This window comes from Dasypus novemcinctus, chromosome 21 (genome assembly GCF_030445035.2).
Source record: "Dasypus novemcinctus isolate mDasNov1 chromosome 21, mDasNov1.1.hap2, whole genome shotgun sequence".
Classification (NCBI taxonomy): Eukaryota; Metazoa; Chordata; class Mammalia; order Cingulata; family Dasypodidae; genus Dasypus; species Dasypus novemcinctus.
The window spans coordinates 59,563,028-59,582,637 of record NC_080693.1 but is presented as its reverse complement, the minus strand read 5'-3'; the positions used below and the strand labels follow the sequence as shown (position 1 = coordinate 59,582,637).

The 19,610-nt window shown below is 62.2% G+C and overlaps 1 protein-coding gene across 1 annotated transcript in view; it reads right to left on the bottom strand.

Annotated features, from left to right (window-relative positions):
• Positions 1-1,920: 1,920 nt before the first annotated feature.
• RARA (retinoic acid receptor alpha) overlaps positions 1,921-19,610 on the bottom strand; it is a 42,241-nt gene continuing 24,551 nt past the window's right edge. Inside the window, 8 exon segments of the mRNA XM_058284225.2 lie at positions 1,921-2,597; positions 2,599-2,708; positions 3,067-3,225; positions 4,069-4,273; positions 5,571-5,747; positions 5,977-6,137; positions 7,990-8,131; positions 9,395-9,543. Coding sequence (XP_058140208.1) covers positions 2,490-2,597; positions 2,599-2,708; positions 3,067-3,225; positions 4,069-4,273; positions 5,571-5,747; positions 5,977-6,137; positions 7,990-8,131; positions 9,395-9,543 — 1,211 coding nt within the window. The 3' untranslated portion in view covers positions 1,921-2,489.

Here is a 19,610-nt window from a genome sequence, read left to right as displayed (position 1 = left end):
TCCCCCACACGGGCTGTGGACACCCCCACACGGGCTGTGGCTCCCCCACACGGGCTGTGGCACCCCCACACGGGCTGTGGCACCCCCACACGGGCTGTGGCTCCCCCACACGGGCTGTGGCACCCCCACACGGGCTGTGGACACCCCCACACGGGCTGTGGCTCCCCCACACGAGCTGTGGCACCCCCACACGGGCTGTGGACACCCCCACACGGGCTGTGGCTCCCCCACACGAGCTGTGGCACCCCCACACGGGCTGTGGCACCCCCACACGGGCTGTGGCTCCCCCACACGAGCTGTGGCTCCCCCACACGGGCTGTGGCTCCCCCACACGAGCTGTGGCACCCCCACACGGGCTGTGGCACCCCCACACGGGCTGTGGCTCCCCCACACGAGCTGTGGCACCCCCACACGAGCTGTGGACACCCCCACACGGGCTGTGGCTCCCCCACACGAGCTGTGGCTCCCCCACACGGGCTGTGGACACCCCCACACGGGCTGTGGCTCCCCCACACGAGCTGTGACACCCCCACACGGGCTGTGGCACCCCCACACGGGCTGTGGCTCCCCCACACGGGCTGTGGCTCCCTCACACGGGCTGTGGCACCCCCACACGGGCTGTGGACACCCCCACACGGGCTGTGGCTCCCCCACACGAGCTGTGGCACCCCCACACGAGCTGTGGCACCCCCACACGGGCTGTGGCACCCCCACACGGGCTGTGGACACCCCCACACGGGCTGTGGCTCCCCCACACGGGCTGTGGCTCCCCCACACGAGCTGTGGACACCCCCACACGGGCTGTGGCACCCCCACACGGGCTGTGGACACCCCCACACGGGCTGTGGCACCCCCACACGGGCTGTGGACACCCCGACAGAGGCTGCCCGAGGGCAGGCCCGTCCCTTCCTCAGGAGCCCCGGAGACCCCAGCACAGCCAGCAGGCCCAGGGCGACTCTGGTGCCCACTTGCCAACTCCTTGGCTCCAGGGCTCACCCCTCACCACCGGCGGCCCAGAGCCCCTCGGGACGCCCCCCACCCCAAGCCCTCCGCCCAGGCACCAAGAGAAGGGGCGGAGGCAGCGAGGTTCTGAGGCGTGTGTAGAATAAATATAACTTTATTCTTTATCCAGTAGATCTCAGTGGAAAGTCCAACAGTAACAGGTGCACAGCGGGCTCCGGGGGACGAGACCCCCACCCCGGGGCAAGGGGGCAGGGCAGCCAGCTCCCCAGGCCCGGGGGCGCAGGGATGAAGGGAGGGGACCCCTGTGGGCCTGCCCTGCGGGGCGAGGAGGGCAACACTGGCGGCAGGCGGGGGTGGGGAGGAGGTGGAGGAACTCACGCCAAGCGCCACCCGTCGGCAGTGCGCGCGCAGTGGGTCTGGGGGCCTCGTGGGGGATGCTGGTGGCTGTGAGCCTGCGCACGGGGGCAGCTCAGAGCCCTCGGCTGGCCCCTTCACAGTGGGGGCCGGGGGCGCTTCGATGCTGTGGGACCTGGCCGGGAGGCAGCTCTGCCCGAGGAGGCGGCTGAGGAACACCCGGTGCGCACCCAGCGGCCCACGCCCTGCCCCCCGCGCTCTCCCGGCGGGCAGGCAGGTGCCAAAGGCCAGAGCGCCTCCTCCCAGGGGCTGCCGGACGCTGTCCACACCCGGTGGTCAGGCAGACGGAGAACAGGGGAATGGCCGCTTCCAAGCACGAAGAAGGAGAGGGCGGGCCTCGGAAAGTTAGTATTTCACAGTTTTAAAGAGAAAACTGAGGAGAAAAAGGCTGGGGAGGAAGGTGGGGGGTGGTACAGGAACATGGAGAGTGAGAAGGAGCCCCTTCTGAGCCACTCCCCTCCTCCCAGGACCCCACCCCACCCCCCACTCCAGCTATGGATCCAGCTCCCCCCCAATACACAGCACAAATTCCTTCAGTATAAATGTGCTTAAAATGAAAATTCTTATTTAAAAAAATCAAAACCAAAAAAAAAAAAAATTAAAATTAAAACAAAACCAGCAAGAATACCTGGGGGTTGGTATGGCGGGGTATGTACAGGAGGAACCCCCACCCCCACCCCTGGCCCCACCCCAACCAAGGCAGGGGGGAGAGGGTCCCCAGTTGGGGAGCAATGGCTTGTGAGTTCTGAGGCTGGGGGAGCCAGGTCCTGGCATTTGCTGGTGATGAAGATGTGGCAAGGTGGGCAGAGGGGCGTCGTGATGACGTGAGGCTGCAGGCGCCCCCCCCCGGAGGCCCAGGCCTGGGCGTCCTCACTCAGTCCACCACCTGGCCCCGACGCCAGCGCAGGCTGCAGGGGCGGGCAGTCCGTCGCAGGCCCCGGCCTCTGTCCGAAGAGTCGCCGCCTCCTCCCTCCTGTCCCCCAGGGGAAGGTCCCCGGGTTCTGTCTGCAAGGACAGGTAGGGGGCAGGGCTGGAGGGGGTCTCATGGTTGGTAGAAAGGCAGAGAAAAGCCGGGGTTTGGGGCGAGGACTGTGTCCATGGGGCGCAGGCGGTCATGGAGAGTGGGTGGCCGGGCTGCTTCTGTTGGAGCTGGGGCTGAGGCTGGGGCTACAGCTGCCTGGAGGGGGGGCCAGGCCACCCCCATCCCGGCCCCCGCCCCCCCGACTGTCCGCCCAGAGTGTCCAGGCCCTCTGAGTTCTCCAGCATCTCCTGGATGAGCGGTGGCATGGAGCCCGGGATCTCCATCTTCAGCGTGATCACCCGCTCGGCCCCTGCGGAGAGGAGAAGGAGAGGTCAGCACCCCCCGCCTGCTCGCCTACCCAGCCAGCAGGGCCCCAGGAGGGTCTGTTGGGACCGGGGGAGCAGTACTAGGGCTCTCAGCATCTACCAGGCACACACTCCACCCAGACTCAAAGAATGACCTGTGCAAGGACACACAGCACGCAGCCAGGCTCCAGGGCCATGCCTGTCAGCGGCATGCGAGGGCGAGGAGACAGGAGACGGCCACCTGGGCAGGAGGGGGTCTCTGGGAGCCTTGGCCAGGAGCACACACTCTGAGGCTGGAGCCCAGTGCTGGGGAGCCCTGCCCCGAGCAGACAGGGCGCCACGGTCCAGGCGCGGGAGCCTCACCTTTGGCGCTGATGCTTCTCAGGTCTGTGATCTTCATCAGCATCTTGGGGAACATGTGGGGGCGGCTGGGCCTCCGCTTCCGCACGTAGACCTTCAGCGCCTCGAGTAGCGGCTCCTGTAGCATGTCCACCCTGTCTGGTTGTTCTAGGTCCTGCCGGTCTGAAAAATGAAAAAGCAAAGAGGACCCACCCCCTGGAGCCGGGCTGGAACAGATGCATTTCCAGCTTTGGCCACTGGGGGGCGCGTCTGCCCAGACCAGAGCCTGAAGACCCGCCCAGTACGTCTCCTTGCGCCACCTCCCCTGGATGCCTGCATCCCCAGCCCCGGTGCAGGAGGGTGGCGGTGCAGGAGGGTGGCGTGGAGTAGCAATGTGTGCTGGGAGCAGGGGAAGAGCCATTAAAGGTGAGCGAAGAAGATTGCACATAAGAGTGGTCCAAAGCCCCCCCCCTCCAGCCCACTTCATGGGGAGGGTACCCTTAAACACAGGCAGTGCATCCTCGAGCGCAGAGGAAGGATTCGCAGGCAGGTCTCCTACTCCCACCCCATTCATAAATTTTTTTTTTTCCTCCCCCACTTGGTTCCTATTTTGGAGACCAGCATGATACAGCAGAAACCCTAACAATATAAATACTAAGAGTAGCTCCTGTTAACTGGAACTTAGGCCTTGATTATCACCACCTTAATCCTCCCATCAGCTTTATGAGGTGGGGGTCATTATTATGCCCATTCTACAGAACAGAGGCTCAGAGAAGTTTGGCAGCCTGGGAGACCTGACCCTCCAGCCCCGCCTTTTAGCCCCTCCAGAAGGAGTGCTGCCCCAGGAAGGAGCCAGAGTTCAGGTCACTATGCCACTCCCATGCTCAGTGCCCACAGACCAGCCCTTGTCCTCCTGGGCCTTGGTTTCCCCCTGCAGGAAGGTCCCTTGCTGATGTGATGCTCTCTGAGCTTCTCCCCGGGGCAGACCTTGGGAACCCAGGCCCCAGACCCAGGCCCCCTGCCCACCTCCACAGATGAGGCAGATGGCGCTGAGCAGCCCAGTCTCAGCATCATCCATCTCCAGTGGCAGCAGCTGGTTGGCGAAGGCAAACACCAGGTCGGTGAGGGGGCCGAAGCCAGCGTTGTGCATCTGGGTCCGGTTCAGGGTCAGCCCATCCGAGAAGGTCATTGTGTCCTGCTCGGGTGTGTACCGCGTGCAGATCCGCAGGATCTGGGTGCAGAGGATGCGACAGTTCCAGGACTCAAGCCCAACACCCCTGGCACACCCGGCACCCACCTTCCCCAAGGACCACCTGGCAGACACCTAGACTGGAGTTGTCCAATAGCACTTCCTGCAATGATGGAAATTTCTGTGTGCTCTTTAGTCCAGCAGCCACCAGCCACATGTGCCCTGGGCACTTGAAATGTGGCTAGTGTCGAAAGAAGAGCTGAACCTAGTTTCATTTAATTTTAGTTAATTTAAATAGTTGCATGGGGCTAGCCGCTATAGTGTTGGCCAGTACACTATCTAGATCATCTTGACTCCATGCAGAGAATTTAGAGGGAAACTAGAACTCCCAGGAGGTGAGGGTCGTGGCACACTGCTATCAGTTCCCTGGACTGTGCACACAATGAATGCGTCTCTACCCAAACTGGGTCAACCCTGATCCTGCTCCCTGCCTCTGGTGCATGGAGATGGGGGGGCTGCCACAGCAGGCGGTACACCTCCCACCCCGCCACCCTCCTGACAGCCTCAGCGTTCCATCAGGAGTCCCACAAGGGAATGGCAGCCTCGTCAAATCCCAGGTTCCCCACCCTGGAGGGGCCGAGAGGGAAACAGCGGGCTGAGATTTCTCCTTCCAGTCTTGGCTTGGGCAGCCCCCACTGTCCCCTGCCCCTCCCTCCAGCCCCCACCAAAGGCCTTCGCACACCCCTGGTCCAGCAAGGTCTCACTGCAGCAGGACTCTCACATCCTGCTCCTATGGTAGGGATGCCCTCTACTGCCGTTCTACCAACCCCTGGACACCACTCCCTCTGGGACAGCTTCCCAGGGACCCCCCGGCGGCTGTGGCTTCCTCTTCTGTGGAGAGGGCCAGCCCTCTTCCTATCCATGGCCAGCACTTGCCAGTTTGGCAACCTCTATTACATGTCTGCTGCCTCCACCAAATGGAAGGTTTTCAGGAGAGGGGATCCTGTCGCATTCACTTCTGTGCTGGCCGGAGGGGAGGTCCTAGGTGAATCTTTATTAGTGACCAAATGGCTGGCTAGATGGGTGGCTGGGTGGGCTCAGGAGGGACGGCCATATGCATGGGCGAATGGGTGGACCCGTGCACATCTGGGAGCTGAGTGCCTAAGTGGACAGGCAGATGGGCAATGGGTGGACATTTGGGGGAGGAGGGTACGCAGTGAGTGCGTGGGCATCTGGACAGGTCGATTCCAGACAGCCTTTAGGAGAGAGGCTATTTGGGTAGAAGGACATCTTCCCAGGACATGCGGGCCGTGCCCAGGCAGGTGGGGCAGACCCTCACCAGGATGTCCAGGCAGGCAGCCTTGAGGAGGGTGATCTGGTCGGCAATGGTGAGGGTGGTGAAGCCGGGCAGCTGCTTGGCGAACTCCACAGTCTTAATGATGCACTTGGTGGAGAGTTCACTGAACTTGTCCCAGAGGTCAATGTCCAGAGAGACACGTTGTTCTGAGCTGTTGTTCTGGGAGAATTGGGAGGCGGGGGATAAGGGCCTTCTCCTCCACGACGTCCCTTCTCAGCTGGCCCCAGCAACCCCAGCAGCCTGCCCTCCGCCCCGCCTTCACTTCCTGAGAGCTCCTTGGAAGGAGGCAGCAGGAGAAGGGAGGAGAGAGGGAAGAGGAGGCCGCGGCAGCTGCAGAGGGGGTGGGGAGGGGACACCCGGGCAGAAGGGGAGCCCAGGGAAGCCGTACCGTAGTGTATTTGCCCAGCTGGCAGAGGGCAGGGAAGGTTTCCTGGTGCGCCTTGCGCACCTTCTCGATGAGCTCCCCCACCTCCGGCGTCAGCGTGTAGCTCTCGGAGCACTCGGGCTTGGGCACCTCCTTCTTCTTCTTGTTTCGGTCGTTCCTCACCGCTGTGGAGGGCAGAGGCCAGGGCTGGGTGAGGGGACAGGAGCCTAGAATACTCCAGGCCCCAGGCCCTTCCCTGCTCAAGCAACTCCCACCAGCCGGAGAACTGCAGGCTGAGGCGGCGGCCACGAGGGCGCAGTGTGCGCAGGCAGGCCAAGCTCCCGCTGCCGCCCGGGCCTCGCAGGCACAGCCGTGTCCACGCACACACAAGCCGTGGCCGGTGCTCCCAGACAGCTCCTCCAGGTGTGTGTCACAGGCCAACAGCATGTGTGCCAGCGTGTCCCCCACCTCCCCCCGCCGGCGCTGCTTCCCTCGCCCCCCTTCTGTTTCTCCAAAGGACCTGCCCAGCCTCCACTCCCCAGCCCTCCTGGCAGTGGTCTCCCGGGGGTCCCTGGGCCTGGGGCCCCTGGGCCTGGCTCAGAGCAGCCCTGAGCAGGGAGCAGGACTCCCCAGCCGGAGTGGGGGACCAGGCGGGGAGGAGAATCTCTCGGCCCATTAGCCGGGGAGCTGACAAATCACCGGGGGCGCTGAGCCGCACACACCACTCGGCTTTAAAGAAGCGATGGGGTCGTTACCAGCCGATTATCCCAGACACACAATCACTCACAGGGCCAGTGGTGGTGGCTGCTGACGCGGGAGGAAGGAAGGGTGGGGTGGGGGCCCAGGGAGGGGGCACCGGTGGGGGGGGGAGCTGGCATAATTTGGAGATCACTCATGTCGATTCTGCAAATTCAATAAAGTGCAGGGGAGAGGAGGGAGAGAGAGAGTGGGGGGATAATTTGGGAAGAGAAAATTGCAGCTGTGACAAGACGTTTATCATTCGGAAGCTTTAATTCTATTGAAATGGCAGCTGCTCAGCTCCGGGGCACAGAGCAGCAGAGAGGGAAAGGGAGGGAAAGGGGGAGTTGGGGGTGGGAGGGAGAGGGGGTCCCCACCCTGGTCCTTCAGTGCTGAAGAGCAGTGGGAGTGGAAGGTGGCAGAAGAGGGAGGAGGCGGGAGGGGCCCTGGAGCGAAGGGGCCCAGGCCTGCGGCCCCAGTGGTCACCAGCTCTGCGGTTCAGGGCTAGGCATACCCCAGCCCCCACAGGGAGGTGGCAGGTTCCACGAGTCCCTTCCTTTCCTGCCTGGGGCTCCCTGCGAATGCGCTAGAATCATATCCCCCGTAAGTCCTCTCACTTCCCTCTCCCACTGCTCTCCCCACAAAGGTCTAGGGGTTCCCGGCAACCCCCTCCCCCCCTCCTCCATCCCCCAAGGCTCAGGCTCCATGGCAACGGCCACGCAGACAAGGAGGCGTCTGTCAGCGTCATTTATCTCTGACATCATCAATCACCGGTCACCACGGCAACACCCATGATTCAACACAAGAGGGTCTCCTTGTCCAGCCCCTCCCTCCATCCAGCCTCAGCTGAGCCCAAATTGGAAACCCCCATTCGTCGAGGATCAGGTCAGTCCCAATTCTCTTCCGACTCCAGGTCCCAGCCTACCCAGACAATGGCTTCTGGATCCCAGCGCCTGCCGCCCCCATACACAGACCGGCTCGGCGCCCCTCAGAGCTCAGGCCTCCCCCCAGATGCTCAGTCATCTCAGGTACACCTCCGAGGCCCGCCCCAAGCCAAGCAGGGCAGGGAAGACAGCCAGCTGGGGAGCAGATACGCAGGCACACGTGTGTGCAAGTACTCAGAGCCAGACACACCACCTAAGCATCGACCACCAACCAGGGCATAGACACACAGCCGGTCCAACGTACAGGCGGGCGCTTGCAGCTACGCACACACAGCCCCTACCCAGGAGCCCGATACCACATGCATGCATGCTCCTAAGCGGACGCCCATATGCCCCTGGCCCCTGTGGCACTCACACTCCTTGGACATGCCCACTTCGAAGCACTTCTGCAGCCGGCAGTACTGGCAGCGGTTCCGGGTCACCTTGTTGATGATGCAGTTCTTGTCCCGGTGACACGTGTACACCATGTTCTTCTGGATGCTGCGGCGGAAGAAGCCCTGAGGGCATGGAGGGGAGGGGTCAGGTCAGTCACACCCACGAGCAAGTCCCGGCCTGTAGCCTCAGCCTGGGTGTGGGGGGCCAGGCCAGCTGCCACCCCAGGCCCCTTGTCCATCACCTTTTGGGGGAGGCCAGTCAAGGGGGCAGAATAGTTCACCTCCAAAGGTGCTGCCCAGAATCCTGGTACCTGCCTCAATGCTGTAGGGTGGGCAGGGGTCTTCCCTCTACCCACACTCCCATTCCCAGCCTCCTCCCCTCTGGGGAAAAGGACCGCAGAGCTGCTTGTGACTCAGGAAAAAAAGAAGGGGCTGCATGGGAGAGAGGCAGAGACCTGGAATCCACAACCCTTCGCTCAGAACACAGGAAGAGACACCATCCAGGAAGGGGTGAGGAGGGAGATCACAGGCTGGCCGGAGAGAGGGAGGCACAAACACACACACGGCAGCAGGAGCCAGGCCGCAAGAGAGTCACCAGCCAGACGCACAGACACAGACCTGCCTGGCCAGGCGCTCCACACACAGGCTAACGAGACAGACCAAAGACAAGCCGAGAACCAACAGGCCCCATGCTTTGCCCTTGACCTCTGCCTACACCTGGGAATAGCTATTCCAGGCTGGGGGGCCCAGAGTCCCAAGTCCCAAAGCTACCTAACTTCTGGGCCCCAGTCTCCAGGGGAAGAAAAAGGTACAGAAGCTCAGGCCCTGAGAAGAAGCTGTGCCCAGAGCTGCTGGGAAGGCGGTGCCACAACTGCACCCTGGAGCTTCACGTGGGGACAGGGAAAACCAGCTGGACACGAGGAGCCCACAGCCTGGGCGCCTGCGGGGGAGGCCGGGGCAGGGCAGCGGCCCCTGACTGCCTCCTGCCAGGCTGCCATGGCAAGGTTCGAGCAGGGCCGCCGGGGCAGCCTCCTGGGTCCTCAGCCAAGAGCCGGGCGGCAGCCAGCTCGCCATGGCAACCTGGGCAGCGGCAGCAGCGGCAGGCGTCTGCCCTGCCAGCTGGAGGTCAGAGATGGGAAGGGCTCAGGCAGGGTGGAAGGGGATCTCTGGCTTGGGGGAGCCCTGCTGATCCCCGGGATGGGGGTGGGGGGGCGGTTTCTACAGCAGGCATCCCTCCTCTATGGCTGCTGCCACCTTCCGCACAGAAACAAGAACAGCAGCTTCAGGGTCCCCCTACCCCCCTCCTGCAGACTTGCAGGACGTGGAAACAGGGACATGCCATTTATCTAATCACGGCTGTCCTTCCCAATGACCCCCTCAACTCACCTTGCAGCCCTCACAGGCGCTGACCCCATAGTGGTAGCCTGAGGATTTGTCTTGACAGACAAAGCAAGGCTTGTAGATGCGGGGCAGGGGGGGCGGTGAGGGCGGGCTGGGCACTATCTCTTCAGAACTGCTGCTCTGGGTCTCGATGGCTGGAGAAAGAAGAGGGGAGGGGCGGTTAGAGACCCAGGTCGCCGTCCTCACTACCGCACCCCACCCTGCCTCACGGTCTCTCCCAGGATCCTCTCCCAGACTCATCCTTCCTGGCAGGATTCAAACTCGGGGGGCAGGGACACAGTGCCAGTAAAGCTGGGGCTCCCCAGCCAGACTCGGGGAGGGAGACTGCCAACGAAGCTTCCAGCACCGCGTCCCTCCTGCCTACCTCCCTCGGGACCCCACCGTCAAAACCAGAAAGATCAGATTATAAATCATCAGATTGCATGTGTGTGTACACACGGCGAAGCCTGGACCTGGACTCAGCCCAGGTCGAAAGCCCCCGCCCCTAAGGCTGCCAGGCCCCATCCCCCTCAAGCTAGGAAGGAGTTAAGGTACGAAGAGGAGGGAGGGACGAGGACATGGAGGGAGGACACGGGCTGGGGGTAGAGGAAACCCGGGTCAACAGGATATTCAGAGCCGGCCACTCCCCCGCCCCCTCGGCTTCCGCTCTCCTCCACCCCCTCTGCCAGCAGTCACAGCCCCTCCTCCACCCAAACAATCCCCTGGCCAGGGGGACCCAAGGCGGGGGTAGAAGAAGAGATACAAATGTTCAGCCTCCCTGCCAGAGGTGGGACAGAGCAGGCAGGGCCTCCCTGAGATAAGACAGGGGACCCCCTGGAGACGGAGATGAGCCTCCATGGACCTGGAAGCCCATCACTCTGGGGGCCCCCAGTCTGGGGGGAGGCGGCATGACAAAGGGGGTCTGTTCCCATCAATGCTCTGTCTGTCCCTCCTCAGTACTATGTCCATGTCCGGGTTACTCCCCCACTCCCCTCCTGTTATTCAGCTCCAAGAGGGCAGCCAGGAGGGGTGACCCAGCCAGCAGGGGCAGCCCCCACTAGCCAAATCCTCCCCAGTGCCTGGCCCCATGCCATCACCCCAGGCAGAACAGGGCCGGGTTGGGTGGGGGCTCTGTGCTCGAACCCTGGGCAGCCAGGGGTGGGAGGGGTGCAGCATGCTGGAGAACTAGGACTGAGGCAATCCCAGATCCCTGAGGGCCACCTAGCACTCCCCCCCCCCCCCCCCCCCCCCGCCCTTGCAAAAGCCCGAGTGTGGGTGGGGCTCCCCCACTGAGTAGGATCCCTGTCTCCTTCCCCACCCAGGATCCAACCTGGCCCCACACTCCAGCACCCAGGGTTCTGGTATTCAAAGGTGTCCATGGCCCCTGGCCCACCCATCTTACAGCTACAAGTTACTTGGCCCCAAAATCTGGGCAGAGAGGAGGCTGTGCCTAGCCCCTGCATGCTACCACCTCCCCGCTTACCTACAGACACACACGGGGGGGCTGAGGGATGCCAGGCATTGGACGACTGAGGGCCAGGCCAACGGCCTGGAACTTTCCTAGCTCTTAGGAGGGCCTGGGCACCACCTCCCTGCCCAGGCTGGCCAGCACTGCTGTAGCCCCATGTCCCTGCCTTGCCTGCACACCAGCGGGCAGCAGAGGGACAGCCGAGGCCTGCATCCCACCCAGACTCCTCAAGACCTCCCATAGCCCTTCTACTTTGCGCCCCAACAGCAAACTGCCCAGGCCTGGATTTCCCCACCTCATTCTCCCAGAGGCCAGACAAGCAAATCAGACAGGCGGGGAGGCCTGAGAACAGATGCTGGAAGGGTGGGGTTGGGGGGCCTGGGGGAGGCCAGGAGGCAGAGGAGTGAGTGACAAAGGAGCCCTTTGTTGTGCTAACTTTTTCCAAGACGTAAAAGCAGTAACAATAGACAATCCAGAATGCTGGGGGGGGGGGGCTGTCAAGGACAGGAGGGGGTACAGCCTAGAATCCCAGTCAGCATTCCAACGAGCAGAGCAGGAAGGCCCTGCAGCCCGCCCTCTGCCCTGAGCCCCGCCCCCCAAGGCCCCGCCTCTAAACCAGACCAGACTGCAGGGGACAGAGGGCCCAGGCAGCTTTGGGGTACTGGGTAGGGTGGAGGGAGGGGACTGGGGTCCCCGGAGACGCAGAGGATACCAAGATGAGGGAGCCAGCTCTAAGGCCAGGGATGGATAGAGGGGCAAAGGCCTATAGAAATTTGGAACTAAGGCGAAGTCCAGAGGTGTTTATAGAACTGAAAGAATGCGCTTTTTAAAATTGCTTTTTGGCAGGATGAAGGAGATGACCCGAGGCCGGGTGAGGCCTTGCTTTGGCAGCTGCCTTTGAGGCGGTAGCACAGGCTGCACCCTCACTCTCGGCACACCCCCACCTGTCAGCTCGCTGAGCACCCAGAGGTTTCCCTGCCCTGCCCTTTGAACCCAGAGCCCTGAGCCAGGCTCACTTCCGCCAGCCCCCAGGCAGCAGCCTAAGGGAGATAAGGTAGGAAAACCAAGGCAGAGAGGGGGGTGCTGGGAGCCTCAGTCTCTCTGTCAGGACAAGCTACAACTCTGCACTTGAAGGTCTGCGAGGGGCAGGGGTTCTTAACAAGCGGTCAATGAACTTGAATTTAAATTCCAAAAAAAACCCACCATGATTCTTGTGGAAACATGTTGGTGCAGATGTGATATATTTGTTAAATAATACACAGTATAGTGTGGACTTGGTAAGGGGTCCGTGGTTTTCACCTGACTAGCAAAGAGGTCAGTGGAAGAAAAAAAGGTTAAGAACCTCTGGTGCGGGAGCCAAGGGGGAGGGACGGCCAGGCCCACCCCTCCCCTGCTAAGCCACACCTCCTCAGCTGAAAGTTCCAGCGCCCGGCGCAGGGCTGGAACAGGCCCAGGAAGCCAGGTGTCCCTTCCAGCCCAAGCTGCCAGGGTGCCCCTCCCTCGCCGCCTCCCCTCCCGGGTGGGTGGGCGGCGCAGAGCGCTCTGGATTCCCCACGCCCCAGAGCCGCTCGCAGGCTCGCACAGGGGGCTGGCTTCCTGGAGCAGATCAGCAGGAAATCAGCCGGGCCCCCGGCCAGCGGCTCCCCTCCCAACCCAGCTGGCGCCCGCTCCTCCGCAGCTCCCCGCGCAGCCCCTGGGGAAGGGCGGGGAGGGGCGCAGGGCCCTCGGCCCCGCCCTGCCTCCTCCCCGGGAGAGGGTGAGGGTGGCTGTGGGTCCGCGGCGGAAGAAGGCCCCTAGCCCAGCGCCCCGCGATAAGCATCTCCCCTCCCCTCCCCTCCCCCCCCCCCCCCCCCCCCCCCCCCCCCCCCCCCCCCCCCCCCCCCCCCCCCGCTAGGGCATCCACGTGCTTCACATTCTTGGACGTCTGGGAGCGGGCGGGGGCGTGAGCCGTGGAGATTGGTGGGGGACAGATGCGGAGCCACATCCTGTGCACCCCCTGCACAGAAATGGGGGCTCGGGGAAGGGAGGCAAGGTCCCCGGGCCCTATAGGACCCAGGAGGTCTCCCCACAGTCAACCAGCCATTCTTCCCACTCCTGGTGGAAGTGGTCGCAGTGGATAATTCTCCATGAGGGAGCTGGGGGGCTGCTTTATCACAGGAGGACCCCCCCACAAACACCAAAGGGCTCCTTCCCAGCCAGTGGCATTGCTCCCACGTGCTCTAGACAGGGCCCAGCAGCCAGCCTCAGCCTGGATGGAGCCTCAAGGCAGTCCCCGGGCAGCAGACCCCCGGGCTCCGCTCGCCCCCTACAGCCACGGGGCCTGAGTCACTGAAGCCCACCAGGATACACACACCCACACAGAGACCATGGCAACCAGGAGCCCAGGGCTCTAGCTCGGTGCCCCACCCCCAGACCACCATCCAAGGGTACGTCGTGGGAAGCAAGGCTCACCCAGCCCACGGCTGCCCACCTCCTGCGCTCCTCCTCTCCAGTTCTGGGTCAGGAAGAGCCCAGATGTTCCCTTAGGTTCCCGACGGGGCTGGAGCCCAAGGGCTCAGAGGCCCCCTTCCCCGCAGAGGCGGGGTGATCCTGGCAGCCCTGCCCCATTTATCCACAGGGAACGGGAGGGACACTCTGCTCCAGCTCTGAGAGAATGGGCAGAAGGGTCCTGGCCTCACACCTCTCCCTTGTTCCCAAGCCGACGGGCACACCCTCCCTTCACGCAGTCAGCAGGCTCCCGGGGAGATTCTGCCCCAGAGGCAAAGGTCACAGGGCAGGACAGGAGGAAAGGCTGGGAAGGAGGTGGCTCTGTGAAAGAAGGGCAGAGGTGCCGTGTCTCTCCACCTCAGGTCTCTCTTCCTAGAGCAAGAGGGGTGGGTGGGGGTAAACCCTTTGCCCTCCAGCCCTTCTCCAGCCTGCCTGGCCCCAGAGACCCCTCCAACACCCCCCCCCTCCCTGGCCTGGCACGCAGGAGAGAGGAAGGAGGGTGGGGGAACCTCCAGGGAGCACTGAGCCTGAAGGGGGGAGGGGGGCAGGGAAAGAAACCTGAGCATCTAACAATAAGCCCCAAGTGCCTGCTCACCCCCACCCAGTGTAAACGGCCTCACGGGGCTGGAGCTGGCCAGGCGTGCACCCCAAGCCTTAGCGGCTCCCATGTGTGCAGAGCCCCTCCTTCAGAGGAGCCAGATCCCACGTGGTGGGGGGGACGGGACGCGGAGAGCAGCTGCCAGGCTGCCAGGGTTCTCAACAGCACCCCTTGGAGGAAGCACAGCCCAGGGCCCAGCCTTATCTCTGAATGAAGACGGCAACAAAAGGACCAGGTGAGGTTAGGTGGGTGCATTCCTACTTCCAGAGCAGCCCCAAATCCACAAAAAACACAAACTCATGCCCCAGAGAAGAAGCCTGATTAGGAGAAGGGAGACAGAGTGGCTTCTCCCCTCCGTTCCTGGGGCAGGAGCCTCAAAGATGCCAGCTGAGTGCCTGCGGCCAGGACAACCCCCGGGGGTCAGACGCACCTTCAGCGAGATGTGAAGGTTGGGCAGGACAGTAAGACCCTGTCTGAAGAGGCTCTTCCTTTCTGTCACACCCCACTGCGAACACCAAAGACATGGGGCACCCCCACACACCCACTCTGGGGATGACAGAGCAGGGGCTGGGGACAGCAGCTGAGCGCACGAGGGGGCTCTCCCCCAGGCTTTGGCAGGGGTGGGATCTAGGGAGGCAGCCCCTCCTCAACAGGCCCTTCACCCACCCTCCAGGATGGAGAAAGGACGGCTCCACTGTGAAGCTACTGGATTCGAAGCAAGACGCTAGAAACCGGGCGGAAGGGGCTTCCTTTTCACTGGAGGAAGTGAAAGGAGAATGAATGTTTCCTGAAAGGAGGAACCCCCAAAGTTCCTCGGCCCTAATAGAACAGAAACAGTGCCCAGGGTTAGTTGGGGGGGGGCCGCCAATGTTCCAGCAAGGGCCGCGGAGTTCCAGCAAGAGGGACAAGGGAAATTGAAGTGTAGAGAGACCCCGCCGTGCCCCAGGCCCGTCCCCGCCCCCGTCCCCGTCCCCAGCCCTACGACGGGAGGGGTAGGCCGGTACCTACAGTGGTTTGAGCCATTCCAAAGCGGAGTCCGGAGCGGGGTGGTGTAGGGGCCGGGGGCGGGGAGCCCCTTCTCCGGGAGCAAACAGGCCCGGTTCTGGTTATAAAAATCCACCACTAGAAAGGGGTTTGGGGTGGGGGTGAGCCCCGCCACTTCCACACTCTCGTACATCTTCCCCCGCGAAGACACGCAGTCCGGGCGGGGTAGTCCAGCGCGCCGCCCCCCTCACTCAGCCGGCGGCGCCATCCGAGGGCAGCTGGGGGCGAGGGCACGTCCCCCCGCCCGGGCTAGCGGCCGGGCGGGGGCCCCCCCTGCGCGGAAGTCCTCGCGTCTAAGTCCGCCCGCCGCTCCACCAGTCCCAGATGAAAAGCGGGGAAGTTGTGAGTACTGGGGAGGGGGGTCCCTCGGTTCCCCCAGGGATCGCCCGGCAGCTGCCCAGGCGCTTCACCTCGGGCCGGCGCGCGGCAGGAGGCTCATGCTGTCCGCGCGACCCAGTCCGGCGGCTCCCCGGGTCCGCAGGCCAGGGGCGGGATCGGCGCGGGCGCGGCGGAGGCGCCCCGGGTACTTCCTCCTCCCCTCCGGGGCTCCCGACTTCTCAGAGCGAGGACTCCGGGTGGGAGTGGGGCCCACGCGCGGCCCCACCTCCGCCGAGGGCCCGGGCAGCCCGCGACTCGCTGGGTCTCCGAGGTGCGCGCCGCGGCCACCCCCCTCAGCCCCCCGGCCCAGCGCACCCCCTCCTCTGGGGACCCCACCCCCTTCCCTCCGCCCCGCCCCGCCCAGGCCCCGCCCCTGGCTTAACCCTTTCGCGGCAGGTCGGGCTGCAGTCGGCGAAAAGCAGGGAACCCAGAAGGAGGGGCGGGACGTGGATACAGGAGTGGGGGGAGCCTGGGAGAGGGTGGAGAGAAGGACCAACGCAAGGAAAAAAGGCGCAAGCGGAGCACGCAGGGTACAGAAGGAGGCAGGGGACGGGGAGGGGAGGGGGCTGCGGGCGGAGGCTGAGGCCGGAGGCTGAGGCCGGAGAGCGGCGGAGGTCTTCCCCCATCCCAGTTCCGGCTCGCTGCCTCCCCCGCGGTTTGGTCCATGCCCGGCCCGAGGGAGATGCGGGGACGAGGGGAGAGGAGGAGGGGGTGGTCCCGGGGTCCTCCCTCTAACACCTCCCCACCCCAGCCCAGTCCGGGCCTCATTTGCCTAATGCAATGCGGGTGAACTCTCGCTGAACTCGCCTGGCGGCGCCTCACCTCCGGGTGACCCACCCACCACTGTCCGTGACATCACCCGCTCGCCAGCCCGCCCGCAGGGCTCGCCCGCCGGGCCCCGGGCCCTCCGGGCCGGACCACTGCCCCTGGAGATGCAGAGCGTGGCTGCGGGAGTGGAGGGACCGCAGTGCTGTGACCGAGTGTTAGCGCCACGAACTCGGCGCGCCGGGTGTCCCGGGTGTGACATTGTGCAGCTCGGGCGCTGTGTGGGAATGAGACACCCGGCGTGTGTCATTGTCTGTGACATCATGTGTGACTCCAGCCGCCGGCCCGCCCGCCGGAACCCCACGCTCGGCGCAGGTGCTGCGAGCGCAAACACATACAGGGGGAGTTCTCCTCCCCACCGTCTGCGTGCTTCCGGCGAGCAAAGCCCCGCCTAGGGTGTCTCCCAACCCCGGAACCAAGAGGGGCCCCACCTCCCGGAGCAGCCCCAGAGAGAGAAAGGAGGGGCTGGTGCTTTCCAGATGACCACTTCCTCCCGGAAGCCCTCGGAAGCCCTCGGGATGCCTGTCTCATTGGAAGAAAGGCCTAGGTTAGGTAGGTCCCCAGGAGGGGATGCCCCTGGAGGGGCATCCGGAAATCCTGATATCACGCTCCCTTGCTCTAAAAAGAAGGGATGGGTAATGAGACGCTTCCCAAGGATAGTTTTCTAAAAGCCAGGTTTTCACATACATATGTTGCCATTTAATCCTCGCAGCAATTCCAAGAGATAAAGTGGGCATTTTTCCTATTTTCCAAATAAACAAACAGGCCTTAGCAGGCTAGGTAAGTTGTCCAAGGTCGTGCTACTAATAAATGGTGGAGTGGGTATTTGAACTTTCTGCTGCCAAAACCCATGTTCCCATCATGCCAAGCTGATTGTAATTCAGGAAATACTGTATTTTCTGAGTGCCTCCTATATGGATACCCTGGTAAGCAAAAGAGACCCTGCCCTTTCAGACTTTACAGAGCAACAGACATAAAGCAAATAATTACACACATATAAATATAAATATATACACATATAATTGCAAACTGAGGTGAGTGCTATTATGTCACAAGTATAGTGTGCGTTGGACAAGAATTAATGGAGGGCCTAATTTCAGTTGAAGAATCAGGGAAGCCCTCAAAGCAGAGACCTAAAGAAAGTAGAAGTTAGCTGGGCAGAAAGTAGGAAGAGTGAAGTCCCAGTAGAAGAAAGAGCCTGTGCAAAGGCCCTGGGATTGTAGGAATTGGTCAGTTCATTCCAGGAACTGACAGGATGAGGGTAGCTGATGCTGAAAATGCAAGAGGAAAAGGGGCACAAGACCAGGCTGGAGAGATGGAGTGAAGCCAGATGAGGGAAGCTTGTAGGCCCCAATAAGGCTTTTAGATTTTATCTTAAATTCAATGAGAAGCCACAAAAAGATGCCAAGAAAAGGAGGCACAAGAACTGATTTTACAGAATAAAAAAATCCTTACTAGCAGCTGTGGAGGGCAAGACATACCCAATGGAAGCTACTTCGAGAGTCCAGGCAGCAGACAATGGTGGCTTGGCCTAGGAAACTAGCAGTGATGAAAGACAGGAAAATGAATTCACGAGATAGTTTGTGAATGTGGGGGGATGGGAAAGAAGGTAAGAAAGAGGACTCTGGTGTCTGGCTTATGCAACAGTGAAGTTCCTGAGACTGTGAAGCAGAGAAGGCCACTGGGCTGTAGGGGAGGGTGTGGGGTCTAGGCTGCAGATGGCATGCTGTGGTCGGGGGCAGGTCTGCAAGCCTTAGGAGTGAATGACATTGCCGGGGCCAGAGAGGAAAGTGCTTCCACGGCCTTTGGTATCTTTCCTCCCTAATGATAACAGCTCGTGAGGACTAGTCTACGTGCCAGGCTCTGTGTTCATGGCTACGAGGTACTAAAGGACTTGTGACTTGTCCCTGTCATCAAAGACCTCATGGTCAGGGAGAGGTCTCCCAGATGATTATAACTCGTGGCAGGAACAAGGTGGGGTAGAAGTAACTATGTGGTAGAGAGATGGGTGTTAGAAAAGACAGGCCCACAGGCATTCAAAGGAGGGAGAGACATTGTGGCAAGGAAGGGGGGACATCTGCGAAGGTTTCTGAGCAGAGGCGGCACTCAAGATGTTCCCTGAAGGATGGAGAGGATTTCCGGAGCAGGATGGGAGGAAAAGAGGGGAGGTGGGTGATGGGGGGTTGAGATGCTTTGTCTGGGCACCAGCAAGGTCGTGGGGCAGGTCAGAGCAGAACATTGTGTTCTAGGGCAGTGGGAGAGGAGGAAAAAAGACAGGCTCTGGCCAGCCATGCAGGTCCCCTCCCATGGCAGCTGCCTGCAGGCCTGGGGCTCAGCCACATCTCCCACACCTCCGTCTCCCACAGCTCCTTCTCTGGGGCTTTGCGCTATCAGGCCTCCAGGAAGGGTCGGCAGCACTGAACTAGCCCGCTTGAGACAGCAGGCCTCCCTCCTGTCCCCAACCCCATCTGGAGGGGACAACAAACAGGAAATCATGAGGCCCAGCACCAGGTGGACATCAGGTCTCAGCACAGGGTGGCCATCTCCCAGGACAGTGCAGGACAGTGCCCAGCTCCACCCCACCCCCCCATCACCACTGTCCTTGCAGGGTGCTTGAAGCTCACGGAGGCCTTTGCCAGCAAGCAGGTCACCGCGGCCTTGTAGCAACTTGTCCACCTAGGGACGGATTGTGCTTTTCAAGAGGAGGAACACTCAGAGAGAAGTTAGGTGACTGCCCAAGGCCACTCAGGAAGAGGGGTCCTTTAAGACACCTGTCCACGGGGGCCTTGGTCCGTGGGCTGGCTGGAGTTTCCAGAAGTCTACATGAGGAGGGGAGGGCCTCTATTTCTGACCTAGCCAGGGCTGAGTGGCCTCCTGTCTACCCTGGGAGACCAGACTCTGCCCCTACTCTGGGCGGAAGGGGGGTAGAGGAGGGGAAAGGTGAGAGTTTGAGCACTTCCCCAAAATGATCTGGAAGAGGGAACAGCCTTCTCTTTCCTCTTGCCCAAAGGGCAGCCAGGACCTGCATGGCATGCCCCTTGGCATGGGCTGGGCACAGTGTCTCAGGCCCTGGCTGACCTAAGAGCAGGGCACGCCTCCTTCCCTGAGTCCCCTCTCCCAGCCTGGGCTGGGGCCCTGTGCATGGTCAATGCCAGGAGATAAAAGGTGAAGGGTCCCATTTTCATTCAAAACCCCATGTCTTTTGGTTGACTCAGCATTTTGGACCCCATGAAAGGCCTTTCGAGGCACTCCCCCTCCCCCTGGGCTGCCCCTCCCATTGTCCAGGGAACGGGTGGAAAGGAGGGAGGATGCACGGGCAGCTGGCTTGGCAAGGGCCCCACGAACTTCCTCCAGGACGCCTTCTCTGACTGCCAACGGGAGGAAGTGACAGAGGAAAGGAAAAGGCAAAGGGTCCCCCTCCT